This window comes from Heptranchias perlo, unplaced genomic scaffold (assembly GCF_035084215.1).
Source record: "Heptranchias perlo isolate sHepPer1 unplaced genomic scaffold, sHepPer1.hap1 HAP1_SCAFFOLD_131, whole genome shotgun sequence".
In the NCBI taxonomy this organism is placed as follows: Eukaryota; Metazoa; Chordata; class Chondrichthyes; order Hexanchiformes; family Hexanchidae; genus Heptranchias; species Heptranchias perlo.
Window position 1 is genome coordinate 271755 of NW_027138548.1, and position 17759 is coordinate 289513.

At 52.2% G+C, this 17759-nt stretch overlaps 1 protein-coding gene across 1 annotated transcript in view; it reads right to left on the bottom strand.

Moving 5' to 3' along the window:
• Positions 1 to 17759, bottom strand: part of abcc10 (ATP-binding cassette, sub-family C (CFTR/MRP), member 10) — a 403237-nt gene that overhangs the window by 211656 nt on the left and 173822 nt on the right. Inside the window, exons 14-16 of the mRNA XM_067977164.1 lie at positions 12450 to 12621; positions 11439 to 11782; positions 8584 to 8753 (exon numbers count right to left, since the gene is read on the bottom strand). Coding sequence (XP_067833265.1) covers positions 8584 to 8753; positions 11439 to 11782; positions 12450 to 12621 — 686 coding nt within the window. The remainder of the gene's footprint in view (positions 1 to 8583; positions 8754 to 11438; positions 11783 to 12449; positions 12622 to 17759) is intronic.

The following is a 17759-nucleotide window of genomic DNA, read 5'->3' on the forward strand; positions in this document are numbered from 1 at the left end:
TACAGTCAGACATTGGTGCTCCAGCATAAGGGAGGGAGTGGAGCATGGGATACAGTCAGACAATGGTGTTCTGCAGCTCATGGGAGGGAGTGGAGCGTGGGATACAATCAGACAGAGGTGTTCTGCAGCTCAGGGGAGTGAGTGATGTTTGGGGTATGGTCAGACAGTGGTGTTCTGCAGCTCAGGGGAGTGAGCTCGAGCACAAAGGAGGGAATGGAGTGTGGGATACAGTCAGACATTGGTGCTCTAGCACAAGTGAGGGAGTGTAGTGTGGGATACAGTCAGACATTGGGGTTTTCGCACTAGGGAGGGAGTGGAGTGTGGGATACATCAGACATTGGTGTTTTCGCACTAGGGAGGGAGTGGAGTGTGGGATACAGTCAGACAGTGGTGTTCTGTAGCTTAGTGGAGGGAGTGGAGTGTGGGATAGAGTCAGACATTGGAGCTCCAGCACAAGGGAGGGAGTGGAACGTGGGATGCAGTCAGACATTGGCACTCCAGCACAAGGGAGGGAGTGGGGTGTGGGATACAGTCAGACATTGGCGCTCTAGCACAAGGGAGGGAATGGAGTGTGGGATACAGTCAGACATTGCCGCTCGAGCACAAGGGAGGGAGTAGAGTGTGGGATACAGTCAGACATTGGTGTTATGTAGCGCAGGGGTGGGTGTGGAGTGTGGGATGTAGTCAGACATTGGCGCTCTAGCACAAGAGGGGGAGTGGAGTGTGGGATACAGTCAGACATTGGTGCTCCAGCACAAAGGAGGGAATGGAGTTTGGATACAGTCAGACAATGGTGCTCTAGCACAAGTGAGGGAATGGAGTGTGGGGTACAGTCAGACTTTGGTGCTCCAGCACAAGGGAGGGAATGGAGTGTGGGGTGCAGTCAGACTTTGGTGCTCTAGCACAAGGGAGTGAATGGAGCGTGGGATACAGTCAGACATTGATGCTCCAGCACAAAGGAGGGAATGGAGATTGCGATACAGTCAGACATTGGTGTTCCAGCACAAAGGAGGGAATGGAGTTTGGGATACAGTCAAACAATGGTGTTCCAGCACAAAGGAGGGAATGGAGTGTGGGATACAGTCAGACAATGATGTTCTAGGACAAGGGAGGGAGTGGAGTATTGGATACAGTCAGACATTGGTGTTCTAGCACAAGGGAGGGAGTGGAATGTGGGATACAGTCAGACATTGGCGCTCGAGCACAAACGATGGAATGGAGTGTGGGGTACAGTCAGACATTGGTGCTCGAGCACAAGAGAGGGAGTGGGGTGTGGGATACATTCAGACATTGGCGCTCTAGCACAAGGGAGAACATAAGAACATAAGAAATAGGAGCAGGAGTAGGCCAATCGGCCCCTCGAGCCTGCTCCGCCATTCAATAAGATCATGGCTGATCTGATCCTAACCTCAAATCTAAATTCATGTCCAATTTCCTGCCCGCTCCCCGTAACCTCTAATTCCCTTTACTTCTAGGAAACTGTCTATTTCTGTTTTAAATTTATTTAATGATGTAGCTTCCACAGCTTCCTGGGGCAGCAAATTCCACAGACCTACTACCCTCTGAGTGAAGAAGTTTCTCCTCATCTCAGTTTTGAAAGAGCAGCCCCTTATTCTAAGATTATGCCCCCTAGTTCGAGTTTCACCCATCTTTGGGAACATCCTTACCGCATCCACCCGATCAAACCCCTTCACAATCTTATATGTTTCAATAAGATCGCCTCTCATTCTTCTGAACTCCAATGAGTGGAGTCCCAATCTACTCAACCTCTCCTCATATGTCCACCCCCTCATCCCCGGGATTAACCGAGTGAACGTTCTTTGTACTGCCTCGAGAGCAAGTATGTCTTTTCTTAAATATGGAGCCCAAAACTGTATGCAGTATTCCAGGTGCGGTCTCACCAATACCTTATATAACTGCAGCAATACCTCCCTGTTTTTATATTCTATCCCCCGAGCAATAAAAGCCAACATTCCGTTGGCCTTCTTGATCACCTGCTGCACCTGCATACCAACTTTTTGGTCTTCTTGCACTAGGACCCCCAGATCCCTTTGTACTGCAGTACTTTCCAGTTTCTCGCCTTTAAGATAATAACTTGCTCTCTGATTTATCCTGCCAAAGTGCATAACCTCACATTTTCCAATATTGTATTGCATCTGCCAAATCTCCACCCACTCACCCAGCCTGTCTATATCCCCCTTGTAGGTTTTTTATGTCCTCCTCACTCTCTACTTTCCCTCCCATCTTTTTATCAGGGAGTGGAGTGTGGGACAGAGTCAGATATTGGTGCTCTAGCACAAGGGAGGGAGTGGAGCATGGGATACAGTCAGACATTGGTGTTCTGTAGCTCAGGGGAGTGAGTGGAATGTGGGGTACAGTCAGACAATGGTGTTCTGTCGCTCAGGGGAGTGAGTGGAATGTGGGGTACGATCAGACTGTTGTGTTCCACAGCTCAGGGGAGTGAGTGGAATGTGGGGTACAGTCAGACAATGGTGTTCTGTAGCTCAGGGGAGTGAGTGGAGTGTGGGGTACGATCAGACTGTTGTGTTCCACAGCTCAGGGGAAGGAGTGGAGCATGCGGTACAGTCAGACATTGGTGTTCTCTCGCTCAGGGGAGGGAGTGGAATGTGGGGTACAGTTAGACTGTGGGGTTCTGCAGCTCAGGGGAGTGAGTGGAGTGTGGGGTACAGTCACACATTGGTGCTCGAGCACAAAGGAAGGAATGGAGTGTGGGATACAGTCAGACATTGGAGCTCCAGCACAAATGAAGGGAGTGGAGTGTGGGATACAGTCAGACATTGGCGTTCTAGCACAAGGGAGGGAGTGCAGTGTGGGATACAGTCAGACATTTGCGCCCTAGCACAAAGGAGGGAGTGGAGTGTGGGATACAGTCAGACATTGGTGTTCTGCAGCTCAGGGGTGGGAGTGCAGTGTGGGATACAGTCAGACATTGGAGCTCCAGCACAAGGGAGGGAGTGGAATTTGGGATAGTCAGACATTGGTGCTCTAGCATAAGGGAGGGAGTGGAGCATGGGATACAGTCAGACAGTGGTGTTCTGCAGCTCAGGGGAGTGAGTGGAATGTGGGGTTCAGTCAGACTGTGGTGTTCTGTAGCTCAATGGGGGGAGTGGAGTGTGGGGTACAGTCAGACTGTGGTGTTCTGTAGCTCAGTGGGGGGAGTGGATTGTGGGATACAGTCAGACTGTGGTATTCTGTAGCTCAGTGGGAGGAGTGGAGTGTGGGGTACAGTCAGACTGTGGTGTTCTGTAGCTCAGTGGGGGGAGTGGAGTGTGGGATACAGTCAGACTGTGGTGATCTGTAGCTCAGTGGGTGGAGTGGAGTGTGGGATACAGTCAGACTGTGGTGTTCTGTAGCTCAGGGAAGGGAGTGGAGTGTCGGGTACAGTCAGACTGTGGTGTTCTGTAGCTCAGTGCGGGGAGTGGAGTGTGGGGTACAGTCAGACTGTGGTGTTCTGTAGCTCAGTGGGGGGAGTGGAGTGTGGGGTTCAGTCAGACAGTGGTGTTCTGTAGCTCAGGGAAGGGAGTGGAGTGTCGGGTACAGTCAGACTGTGGTGTTCTGTAGCTAAGTGCGGGGAGTGGAGTGTGGGGTACAGTCAGACTGTGGTGATCTGTAGCTCAGTGGGAGGAGTGGAGTGTGGGGTACAGTCAGACTGTGGTGTTCTGTAGCTCAGGGAAGGGAGTGGAGTGTGGGGTACAGTCAGACTGTGGTGTTCTGTAGCTCAGTGGGGGGAGTGGAGTGTGGGATACAGTCAGACTGTGGTGTTCTGTAGCTCAGTGGGGGGAGTGGAGTGTGGGGTACAGTCAGACTGTGGTGTTCTGTAGCTCAGTGGGGGGAGTGGAGTGTGGGGTTCAGTCAGACTGTGGTGTTCTGTAGCTCAGTCGGAGGAGTGGAGTGTGGGGTACAGTCAGACTGTGGTGTACTGTAGCTCAGTGCGGGGAGTGGAGTGTGGGGTACAGTCAGACTGTGGTGTTCTGTAGCTCAGTGGGGGGAGTGGAGTGTGGGGTACAGTCAGACTGTGGTGTTCTGTAGCTCTGTGGGGGGAGTGGAGTGTGGGGTACAGTCAGACTGTGGTGTTCTGTAGCTCAGTGGGGGGAGTGGAGTGTGGGGTTCAGTCAGACTGTGGTGTTCTGTAGCTCAGTGGGGGGAGTGGAGTGTGGGGTACAGTCAGACTGTGGTGATCTGTAGCTCAGTGGGGGGAGTGGAGTGTGGGATACAGTCAGACTGTGGTGATCTGTAGCTCAGTGGGGGGAGTGGAGTGTGGGGTACAGTCAGACTGTGGTGATCTGTAGCTCAGTGGGGGGAGTGGAGTGTGGGGTTCAGTCAGACTGTGGTGTTCTGTAGCTCAGTGGGAGGAGTGGAGTGTCGGGTACAGTCAGACTGTGGTGTTCTGTAGCTCAGTGGGGGGAGTGGAGTGTGGGGTTCAGTCAGACTGTGGTGTTCTGTAGCTCAGTGGGGGGAGTGGAGTGTGGGGTACAGTCAGACTGTGGTGATCTGTAGCTCAGTGCGGGGAGTGGAGTGTGGGATACAGTCAGACTGTGGTGTTCTGTAGCTCAGTGGGAGGAGTGGAGTGTCGGATGCAGTCAGACTGTGGTGTTCTGTAGCTCAGTGTGGGGAGTGGAGTGTGGGGTTCAGTCAGACTGTGGTGTTCTGTAGCTCAGTGGGGGGATTGGAGTGTGGGGTTCAGTCAGACTGTGGTGTTCTGTAGCTCAGTGGGAGGAGTGGAGTGTGGGATACAGTCAGACTGTGGTGTTCTGTAGCTCAGTGCGGGGAGTGGAGTGTGGGGTTCAGTCAGACTGTGGTGTTCTGTAGCTCAGTGGGAGTGAGTGGAGTGTGGGGTACAGTCAGACTGTGGTGTTCTTTAGCTCAGTGGGAGTGAGTGGAGTGTGGGGTACAGTCAGACTGTGGTGTTCTGTAGCTCAGTGGGAGTGAGTGGAGTGTCGGGTGCAGTCAGACTGTGGTGTTCTGTAGCTCAGTGGGGGGAGTGGAGTGTGGGGTACAGTCAGACTGTGGTGTTCTGTAGCTCAGTGGGAGGAGTGGAGTGTGGGATACAGTCAGACTGTGGTGATCTGTAGCTCAGTGGGGGGAGTGGAGTGTGGGGTTCAGTCAGACTGTGGTGATCTGTAGCTCAGTGTGGGGAGTGGAGTGTGGGATACAGTCAGACTGTGGTGATCTGTAGCTCAGTGGGGGGAGTGGAGTGTGGGGTTCAGTCAGACTGTGGTGTTCTGTAGCTCAGTGTGGGGAGTGGAGTGTGGGATACAGTCAGACAGTGGTGTTCTGTAGCTCAGTGGGAGGAGTGGAGTGTGGGGTTCAGTCAGACTGTGGTGTTCTGTAGCTCAGTGCAGGGAGTGGAGTGTGGGGTACAGTCAGACTGTGGTGATCTGTAGCTCAGTGGGGGGAGTGGAGTGTGGGGTACAGTCAGACTGTGGTGTTCTGTAGCTCAGTGGGGGGAGTGGAGTGTGGGATACAGTCAGACTGTGGTGTTCCGTAGCTCAGTGGGGGGAGTGGAGTGTGGGGTTCAGTCAGACTGTGGTGTTCTGTAGCTCAGTGGGGGGAGTGGAGTGTGGGATACAGTCAGACTGTGGTGTTCTGTAGCTCAGTGGGGGGAGTGGAGTGTGGGATGCAGTCAGACTGTGGTGTTCCGTAGCTCAGTGGGGGGAGTGGAGTGTGGGGTACAGTCAGACTGTGGTGTTCTGTAGCTCAGTGGGGGGAGTGGAGTGTGGGATACAGTCAGACTGTGGTGTTCCGTAGCTCAGTGGGGGGAGTGGAGTTTGGGGTACAGTCAGACTGTGGTGATCTGTAGCTCAGTGGGGGGAGTGGAGTGTGGGGTTCAGTCAGACTGTGGTGTTCTGTAGCTCAGTGGGGGGAGTGGAGTGTGGGGTTCAGTCAGACTGTGGTGATCTGTAGCTCAGTGGGGGGAGTGGAGTGTGGGGTTCAGTCAGACTGTGGTGTTCTGTAGCTCAGTGGGGGGAGTGGAGTGTGGGATACAGTCAGACTGTGGTGTTCTGTAGCTCAGTGGGGGGAGTGGAGTGTGGGGTACAGTCAGACTGTGGTATTCTGTAGCTCAGTGGGGGGAGTGGAGTGTGGGGTTCAGTCAGACTGTGGTGTTCTGTAGCTCAGTGGGGGGAGTGGAGTGTGGGGTTCAGTCAGACTGTGGTGTTCTGTCGCTCAATGGGGGGAGTGGAGTGTGGGGTACAGTCAGACTGTGGTGTTCCGTAGCTCAGTGGGGGGAGTGGAGTGTGGGGTACAGTCAGACTGTGGTATTCTGTAGCTCAGTGGGGGGAGTGGAGTGTGGGGTTCAGTCAGACTGTGGTATTCTGTAGCTCAGTGGGGGGAGTGGAGTGTGGGGTTCAGTCAGACTGTGGTGATCTGTAGCTCAGTGGGGGGAGTGGAGTGTGGGGTTCAGTCAGACTGTGGTGTTCTGTAGCTCAGTGGGAGGAGTGGAGTGTGGGGTACAGTCAGACTGTGGTGTTCTGTAGCTCAGTGGGAGGAGTGGAGTGTGGGGATACAGTCAGACTGTGGTGATCTGTAGCTCAGTGGGGGGAGTGGAGTGTGGGATACAGTCAGACTGTGGTGATCTGTAGCTCAGTGGGGGGAGTGGAGTGTGGGGTACAGTCAGACTGTGGTGATCTGTAGCTCAGTGGGGGGAGTGGAGTGTGGGATACAGTCAGACTGTGGTGTTCTGTAGCTCAGTGGGGGGAGTGGAGTGTGGGGTTCAGTCAGACTGTGGTGTTCTGTAGCTCAGTGGGGGGAGTGGAGTGTGGGATACAGTCAGACTGTGGTGTTCTGTTGCTCAGTGGGGGGAGTGGAGTGTGGGATACAGTCAGACTGTGGTGTTCTGTAGCTCAGTGGGGGGAGTGGAGTGTGAGGTTCAGTCAGACTGTGGTGATCTGTAGCTCAGTGGGGGGAGTGTAGTGTGGGGTTCAGTCAGACTGTGGTGTTCTGTAGCTCAGTGGGGGGAGTGGAGTGTGGGGTACAGTCAGACTGTGGTGTTCTGTAGCTCAGTGGGGGGAGTGGAGTGTGGGGTACAGTCAGACTGTGGTGTTCTGTAGCTCAGTGGGGGGAGTGGAGTGTGGGGTACAGTCAGACTGTGGTGTTCTGTAGCTCAGTGGGGGGAGTGGAGTGTGGGGTACAGTCAGACTGTGGTGTTCTGTAGCTCAGTGGGGGGAGTGGAGTGTGGGGTACAGTCAGACTGTGGTGTTCTGTAGCTCAGTGGGGGGAGTGGAGTGTGGGATACAGTCAGACTGTGGTGTTCTGTAGCTCAGTGGGAGGAGTGGAGTGTGGGGTACAGTCAGACTGTGGTGTTCTGTAGCTCAGTGTGGGGAGTGGAGTGTGGGATACAGTCAGACTGTGGTGATCTGTAGCTCAGTGGGAGGAGTGGAGTGTGGGGTACAGTCAGACTGTGGTGTTCTGTAGCTCAGTGGGGGGAGTGGAGTGTGGGGTACAGTCAGACTGTGGTGTTCTGCAGCTCAGTGGGGGGAGTGGAGTGTGGGATACAGTCAGACTGTGGTGTTCTGTAGCTCAGTGGGGGGAGTGGAGTGTGGAGTTCAGTCAGACTGTGGTGTTCTGTAGCTCAGTGGGGGGAGTGGAGTGTGGGATACAGTCAGACAGTGGTGTTCTGTAGCTCAGTGGGGGGAGTGGAGTGTGGGGTACAGTCAGACTGTGGTGTTCTGTAGCTCAGGAGACGAGGTGCAGTGGGGATACAGTCAGACTGTGGTGTTCTGTAGCTCAGTGGGGGGAGTGGAGTGTGGGATACAGTCAGACTGTGGTGTTCTGTAGCTCAGTGGGAGGAGTGGAGTGTGGGATACAGTCAGACTGTGGTGTTCTGTTGCTCAGTGGGGGGAGTGGAGTGTGGGATACAGTCAGACTGTGGTGTTCTGTAGCTCAGTGCGGGGAGTGGAGTGTGGGGTTCAGTCAGACTGTGGTGTTCTGTAGCTCAGTGGGAGGAGTGGAGTGTGGGGTACAGTCAGACTGTGGTGTTCTGTAGCTCAGTGGGAGGAGTGGAGTGTGGGGTTCAGTCAGACTGTGGTGATCTGTAGCTCAGTGGGGGGAGTGGAGTGTGGGGTTCAGTCAGACTGTGGTGTTCTGTAGCTCAGTGGGGGGAGTGGAGTGTGGGATACAGTCAGACTGTGGTGTTCTGTAGCTCAGTGGGGGGAGTGGAGTGTGGGGTTCAGTCAGACTGTGGTGTTCTGTAGCTCAGTGGGGGGAGTGGAGTGTGGGGTTCAGTCAGACTGTGGTGTTCTGTAGCTCAGTGGGAGGAGTGGAGTGTGGGGTTCAGTCAGACTGTGGTGTTCTGGAGCTCAGTGGGAGGAGTGGAGTGTGGGGTACAGTCAGACAGTGGTGTTCTGCAGCTCAGGAGACGAGGTGCAGTGGGGATACAGTCAGACTGTGGTGTTCTGTAGCTCAGTGGGAGGAGTGGAGTGTGGGGTACAGTCAGACAGTGGTGTTCTGCAGCTCAGGAGACGAGGTGCAGTGGGGATACAGTCAGGCACTGGGGCTTTCAAGCGTGAAGGTTAATCCGCCGTATATCTCCAAGAGTTGAGGGATTATAATATTCCAACTTACCAGGATTCCCACGTTTCATGGCGTGCTCAATGACAGCAATAACAGCAATGGAGGTCACCACGGTAACACCAATCATCTGCAGCCTGATGTCGAGCCACTGCACTGCGGCATTGCTGGTGAAAAGACAGCGCTGGTTCAGCTCAAGGCGATGACCGTTCTCCTCCTCAAACCTGAGCACAGCACCAAGAGCAAAATTAGCAAAAAACATACATTGTAAAGGAATAAAATCGATCAAAATGAAGTCAACTAGGGGCCTCATACTGAGAGCATTCTGGCAACAAAGTTGGAGGGATGGGTTAAATATTGAAGGAGACCTCCAGGATAAAGATCTGAATCGAACTCTGGATCGAGCCTGCACTGCCCAACACCTGGGAGTGTTTGATGGGACATTGTGGACCAGGGGTGTCAAACTCAACTTACAGGGTGGGCCTGATTCAACATCCTGGCACTCTGCGTGGGCTCATTCAGCAAAAGTTATTTGGGCACACAGGGGTGGGAATTGGTATGTGTTTTGCCTGTTATTTGGGCATAATGCGAACTCAATGTTTACCAATTTCTGGGAGCACCTAATCTGCGTTGATAACATGGCCATATTGGTCTTCACTGTTTTTAGGTGTCCCGGACAGCCACCTAAAATCAGTTTGGATCAGTTTAAATAAGCACAAAAGGGCCCTGAACCTGTTTCAAAATCTTGGTGGAGCATGCACTGTGCAAGCTCCAACTAGTTTTTCCAGTTCTGCAGCGGCCTAAACAGCGATCCTAAAAGGAACCTCCCTTAAAGGGAGGCTGCGGAAGAGATGGTTGGCCAAGTTCCCAGCTCCGCAGGAAATACAGGGACCCATACCATGCCATTCCCCAGTCCACCCCCCCATCTCGCCCAATCCCCAGTCCTCTTTCTCCCCAGCCCAAGCCCCAACACCACCCCTCATTCAGTCCCCAGTTTCCCTCTCTCCCCCTGCCCAAGCCCCCAGCCTCTGACCCCCAAGCCATCTCCCAACCTCAATTTGCCACTCCCTTGCTCCCCGAGCCCCCATTCCTTAACTCCCCAAGTCCCCGTCACCCTGACCCGTCCCCCTCTCCCAGCACCCCAGTCCCTGTCCCCCAGTCCCCCTCTCCCCGACCCCCAGTCCAATGTCAAATTCACCCTCCCTATCCTGAACCCCAAGCTCCCGACCCATCACCACCCACCCCCACCCCGTCCCAATTTCCCGATCCCCCAGACCCGGTCGCCAACTACCCACCCTTGCCCAAAGTCTCAATCTCCCAACCCCCAATTTCCTGCCCCTTCGTCTCTGGTAACCCTGTTCTACTCCAACCCAACCCCACACCTCTCCGTCTCTCGCGCTCCCCTCCACCAACCGGTGAACTTTCTGGCCACACCGAGGTGAGTGATGGCTCTCTGTGCTGGCAGTGGGGTGACGTCACAGAGCGAATGGTGGCGGGGGGGGGGGGGGGGGGGGGGGGCGGGGAAACATTGCTGAATTTATATTGCAAATGGTCTTCCAAGCTGTTACAAGCAGTGCCCGAGAAATTCATGTCCCATTCGAGGAGAATCGGGAAACCTGAGCACAGGACACCGTATTACATTGTTCCGTGGGCCGGATCTGGCTGGCAGGCCTTACATTTGACACCTCTAGTCTAGAGGGAGCTTGACTCTGTGCTGACCTGCCCTGGGAGTGTTTGATGGGACAGTGAATTCCCAACATGCAAAATGTTCCATTCCTCAGAACTAAAATCATTTTGTTTAATCCAAAATTCATGAAAAAGTAAAAAAGAAAATGCTTGAAATAAATATTAAGCCTTCTAACAACAGCTCATCTAATCACAGCAGCTCACAATTTCCAAAGCCACAACAGAGGCTTAACATTCATTGTGTGTTTCATGGTGGTTCCCAGGAGTCTTCCCACCACCCCCACAGCTGCACTCAGACAGGAAGAGTGGCCAAACCGAATGTCTTGGTGCCGTGACAGAAACGCACACAAATTGCAGCTCTGATCAGAAGGTCTTACTGTCTGAGGAAAGTGCTTCACCTCCGCCACCAGCAGACTCCATCGCTCCAATACGCTCCTCGTCAGCCTCCCTTCATTCATTCATGCTCCAGAAACTCTAACTTGCCCAAAATGCAGCTGCTTCTGCCCTTTGCATACAAAGCCCTGTTGGTTAATCACCCCATCCCTTTAGGTCTCCACTGGCTCCTTGTCTACCAACACATTAAATTTAAGATTCTTGTTTTCATGTCTCTCTACAGCCTGTTTTCTGGAACCTCCTCTATGCTACCTTCTGTGGCCCACTCTTTGCTCATCGGACTCAGGCTTCCTGTGCATCCCACCCTCCCACCATTGGTGGCTCAGCTTTCAGCCACCTTGCCCCTGCTCTCTGGAACTCCTTCCTGAGAACCCCTCCCCTTCTCAATTCCATCTTTTCTCACAAGCCTAAAACCTCCGATATTCTAACCTTTGGCTCAGCATTTCCATTGCTCTTACCACTATTTAATGAAGTACACTGGGGTGTTTTATTCATTAAATGCACTGTATATAATAAATGGAAGTTGTGTTTCCAACGGCTGGTACCCTCCCTCTCTGGACTTATCATGCCAAAGGGAAGCTGAGTGATCTGTTCCACCCCTGCCCTTCTAAACCAGACACTCACACATAAAGAGTAGCCATGGGAGTGAGGTGGAACATGTATACCAGCGAGACTCAGCACCTTCATGCGGGCTGGGAAGGAAAATTATTTTGACTTCTAGATATTAAAAATAAATGCCAATGGACACATTTTTTTGGAAATAGCACTTGAGTGAGGGCTTTCTAGGAAAATTCTGTCACATCTGTGACACGGTTTCACAAACTGCTCACCGAGGAACTGCTCGTGATGCCCTGATGGTGGTGAGGCCAGTCAGTGTCTCGGAGAACTGCGTATAGATTGGTGAGAACGTGATAGCAGTGAGGCGCTTGAGCTCCCTTGAAGTGAAGCGGTAGTAGCGCTGCATGTAGTAGTAGAGAATAGCCAACGGCACCAGAACCAGCATGATCCATGGCAGACTGTAGCTGATCATCAGCAGCGTACCCAGCAGGCCGTACATAGCCGCCAGGAATATATTGAGGATAAAGGGCAGCGTGTCGTCCACACTGTACAGATCGGATGAGAAACGGTTCACAATGCGTCCAGTGGGTGTCGTGTCGAAGAACATCATTGTTGCCTAAAAATAGAATGACAAACAATGAAGACTATCAATTTTTCCCCCAATTTCCTTCCCTTATTTCTCAAACAGTGAGTTGGGCTGGCTGTTCGATCATGAAGTGTATTGCAGCCGTCTCCCAAACCGCCCACATCTACACATACAGTCTACTTTCTAGAAGGGAGCCACGATAGCAATCAGAAACAGGAATCCTGGCTTTTCCGCTGCAGCTGAGTTAAACAACTCAACACCGAGCAGGGTTCCAACCTGCAATTCACTGCACTGTCCCATGAACCCCACTTGGGTATTGTTTTACATTTTATTTCTATGGGGTATGTGTGTCAGTTTCCCTTTTTATTATATCTATTTGATTCTCTTCTGTTTCATTGTCCATCTATCCTGATGCCTGCAACTGAAAGGGTCAGTGCTTGGCCTCATCCCAGGCTTCCTGGAACCAAACAGCTGGGTAAGCCAAAGACTCTCCCGCCAGGAGACAGCGCTCATTGGATCCCAAGCCTCCGCAAACCACCCCCGCAGTTCAAGGATTGAAGGGAATGGGATTCACCCATGGGATGATTGCTGGTCCCACTCTTGCACAATGCAGTGGAAGGATAGACAGATATGAACACATCGAAACATAAAATTTTGAAAGATCAAGAACCCTGGGACAGAAGGATGAGCCGCTGACCTTGAGCACCCGATGCAGAAGTTTGTTGTGAAGAGTCACTGCGGCACAAATTGCGCCAAAGGCAAAGAGAAATGCTCGTGCAGCGGTGATGATAGTGTTCACTGTGGCAATGCTGCCGTAGACGGTGAGGTAGAACTTGACTTCCGACGAAACTTTTCCTTTGTCATGGGACCTGTCAACACAGGGAGCAGGTTAGTCAGCCAGGTAATATTTATTACATTCACAAAAAACCTTCCATTTCATTAGAGTTTATCACCTCTATCACAAACACCCTGACACAGATCACCGACAATGCATCACTTGCCATGGCAGTAGCTGCTAGCGAACAGGCAAAAATCCATCATTCAGGCTTCCATCACACATTCAAACATATTAATCTCACGACCAACCCCACGAGGGATGAGATTCCACCTGTCTCAATCCAGACAACGGGGAACACATTCCTCCTGTCTCAATCCAGACACTGGGGGATACATTCCTCCTGTCTCAATCCAGACACTGGGGGATACATTCCTCCTGTCTCAATCCAGACACTGGGGGATACATTCCTCCTGTCTCAATCCAGACACTGGGGGATACATTCCTCCTGTATCAATCCAGACACTGGGGAGCACATTCCTCGTGTATCAATCCAGACACTGGGGGACACATTCCTCGTGTATCAATCCAGACACCGGGGGATACATTCCTCGTGTATCAATCCAGACACTGGGGGATACATTCCTCCTGTCTCAATCCAGACACTGGGGGGTACATTCCTCGTGTATCAATCCAAACACTGGGGGGTACATTCCTCCTGTATCATTCCAGGCACTGGGGGGTACATTCCTCCTGTATCAATCCAGACACTGGGGGGTACATTCCTCCTGGATCAATCCAAACACTGGGGGGTACATTCCTCCTGTCTCAATCCAGACACTGGGGGGTACATTCCTCCTGTCTCAATCCAGACACTGGGGGGTACATTCCGACTGTCTCAATCCAGACACTGGGGGGAACATTCCTCCTGTATCAATCCAGACACTGGGGGATACATTCCTCCAGTATCAATCCAGACACTGGGGGATACATTCCTCCTGTATCAATCCAGACACTGGGGGATACATTCCTCCTGTATCAATCCAGACACTGGGGGGTACATTCCTCCTGTATCAATCCAGACACTGGGGGGTACATTCCTCCTGTATCAATCCAGACACTGGGGGATACATTCCTCCTGCATCAATCCAGACACTGGGGGATACATTCCACCTGTATCAATCCAGACACTGGGGGATACATTCCTCCTGTATCAATCCAGACACTGGGGGATACATTCCTCCTGTATCAATCCAGACACTGGGGGGTACATTCCTCCTGTATCAATCCAGACACTGGGGGGTACATTCCTCCTGGATCAATCCAGACACTGGGGGGTACATTCCTCCTGTATCAATCCAGACACTGGGGGGTACATTCCTCCTGTATCAATCCAGACACTGGGGGGTACATTCCTCCTGGATCAATCCAGACACTGGGGGGGGACATTTCTCCTGTATCAATCCAGACACTGGGGGATACATTCCTCCTGTCTCAATCCAGACACTGGGGGATACATTCCTCCTGTATCAATCCAGACACTGGGGGGTACATTCCTCCTGTATCAATCCAGACACTGGGGGATACATTCCTCCTGGATCAATCCAAACACTGGGGGATACATTCCTCCTGTATCAATCCAGACACTGGGGGATACATTCCTCCTGTATCAATCCAGACACTGGGGGATACATTCCTCCTCTTTCAATCCAGACACTGGGGGATACATTCCTCTCTTTCAATCCAGACACTGGGGGATACATTCCTCCTGTATCAATCCAGACACTGGGGGATACATTCCTCCTGTATCAATCCAGACACTGGGGAATACATTCCTCCTGTATCATTCCAGACACTGGGGAATACATTCCTCCCGTATCATTCCAGACACTGGGGGGTACATTGCTCCAGTATCATTCCAGACACTGGGGGATACATTCCTCCTGTATCAATCCAGACACTGGGGGGTACATTCCTCCTGTATCAATCCAGACACTGGGGGGGACACATTCCTCCTGTCTCAATCCAGACACTGGGGGGGACATTCCTCCTGTATCAATCCAGACACTGGGAGGCACATGCCTCCTGTATCAATCCAGACACTGGGGGGTACATTCCTCCTGTATCAATCCAGACACTGGGGGGTACATTCCTCCTGGATCAATCCAGACACTGGGGGATACATTCCTCCTGCATCATTCCAGACACTGGGGGTCACATTACTCCCGTAACATTCCAGACACTGGGGGGCACATTTCTCCCGTATCAATTCAGACACTGGGGGGCACATTCCTCCTGGATCAATCCAGACACTGGGGGATACATTCCTCCTGGATCAATCCAGACACTGGGGGATACATTCCTCCTGTATCAATCCAGACACTGGGGGATACATTCCGCCTGTATCAATCCAGACACTGGGGGATACATTCCTCCTCTTTCAATCCAGACACTGGGGGATACATTCCTCCTCTTTCAATCCAGACACTGGGGGATACATTCCTCCTCTTTCAATCCAGACACTGGGGGATACATTCCTCCTCTTTCAATCCAGACACTGGGGGACACATTCCTCCTCTTTCAATCCAGACACTGGGGGATACATTCCTCCTCTTTCAATCCAGACACTGGGGGATACATTCCTCCTGTATCAATCCAGACACTGGGGGATACATTCCTCCTGTCTCAATCCAGACACTGGGGGGTACATTCCTCCTATATCATACTAGACACTGGGGGTTACATTCCTCCTGTATCAATCCAGACAATGGGGGGTACATTCCTCCTGTCTCAATCCAGACACCAGGGGATACATTCCTCCTGTATCAATCCAGACACCGGGGGATACATTCCTCCTGTATCAATCCAGACACTGGGGGGTACATTCCTCCTGTATCAATCCAGACACTGGGGGATACATTCCACCTGTATCAATCCAGACACTGGGGGATACATTCCTCCTGTATCAATCCAGACACTGGGGGATACATTCCTCCTGTATCAATCCAGACACTGGGGGGTACATTCCTCCCATATCAATCCAGACACTGGGGGGTACATTCCTCCTGCATCAATCCAGACACTGGGGGCACATTCCTCCTGTATCAATCCAGACACTGGGGGGTACATTACTCCTGTATCATTCCAGACACTGGGGGGTACATTCATCCTGTATCATTCCAGAAACTGGGGGAATACATTCATCCCGTATCATTCCAGACACTGGGGGGCACATTACTCCCGTATCATTCCAGACACTGGGGGGCACATTCCTCCCGTATCATTCCAGACACTGGGGGGCACATTCCTCCTGTATCATTCCAGACACTGGGGGGTACATTCCTCCTATATCATACGAGACACTGGGGAATACATTCCTCCTGTTCAAACCAGACACTGGGGGGTACATTCCTCGTGCATCAATCCAGACACTGGGGGGTACATTCTCCTGCATCAATCCAGACACTGGGGGATACATTCCTCCTGTATCATTCCAGACACTGGGGGATACATTCCTCCTGTATCATTCCAGACACTGAGGGGTACATTCCGCCAGTATCATTCCAGACACTGAGGGGTACATTCGTCCTGTATCATTCCAGACACTGGGGGGTACATTCCCCCTTTATCATTCCGGATACTGGGGGGTACATTACTCCTGTATCAATCCAGACACTGGGGGGTACATTCCTCCTGTATCAATCCAGACACTGGGGGGTACATTCCTCCTGCATCATCCCAGACACTGGGGGATACATTCCTCCTGTATCAATCCAGACACTGGGGGATACATTCCTCCTGTATCAATCCAGACACTGGGGGATACATTCCTCCTGCATCATCCCAGACACTGGGGGATACATTCCTCCTGCATCAATCCAGACACTGGGGGATACATTCCTCCTGTATCAATCCAGACACTGGGGGGTACATTCCTCCTGTCTCAATCCAGACACTGGGGGATACATTCCTCCTGTATCAATCCAGACACTGGGGGGTACATTCCTCCTGTATCAATCCAGACACTGGGGGGTACATTCCTCCTGTATCAATCCAGACACTGGGGGGTACATTCCTCCTGGATCAATCCAGACACTGGGGGGGGACATTTCTCCTGTATCAATCCAGACACTGGGGGATACATTCCTCCTGTCTCAATCCAGACATTGGGGGATACATTACTCCTGTATCAATCCAGACACTGGGGGGTACATTCCTCCTGTATCAATCCAGACACTGGGGGATACATTCCTCCTGGATCAATCCAAACACTGGGGGATACATCCCTCCTGTATCAATCCAGACACTGGGGGATACATTCCTCCTGTATCAATCCAGACACTGGGGGTACATTCCTCCTGTATAATTCCTCCCGTATCAATCCAGACACTGGGGGATACATTCCTCCTGTATCAATCCAGACACTGGGGGGTACATTCCTCCTGTCTCAATCCAGACACTGGGGGATACATTCCTCCTGCATCAATCCAGACACTGGGGGGTACATTCCTCCTGTATCAGTCCAGACACTGGGGGGTACATTCCTCCTGTATCAATCCAGACACTGGGGGGTACATTCCTCCTGGATCAATCCAGACACTGGGGGGGGTCATTTCTCCTGTATCAATCCAGACACTGGGGGATACATTCCTCCTGTCTCAATCCAGACACTGGGGGATACATTCCTCCTGTATCAATCCAGACACTGGGGGGTACATTCCTCCTGTCTCAATCCAGACACTGGGGGGTACATTCCTCCTGGATCAATCCAGACACTGGGGGACACATTCCTCCTGCATCATTCCAGACACTGGGGGGTACATTCCTCCTACATCATATGAGACACAGGGGAATACATTCCTCCTGTTCAAACCAGACACTGGGGGGTACATTCCTCCTACATCATATGAGACACAGGGGAATACATTCCTCCTCTTCAAACCAGACACTGGGGGGTACATTCCTCGTGTATCAATCCAAACACTGGGGGGTACATTCCTCCTGTATCAATCCAGACACTGGGGGGTACATTACTCCCGTATCATTCCAGACACTGGGAGGCACATTTCTCCCGTATCAATCCAGACACTGGGGGGCACATTCCTCCTGTCTCAATCCAGACACTGGGGGATACATTCCTCCTGTATCAATCCAGACACTGGGGGTACATTCCTCCTGCATCAATCCAGACACTGGAGCATGCATTCCTCCTGTATCAATCCAGACACTGGG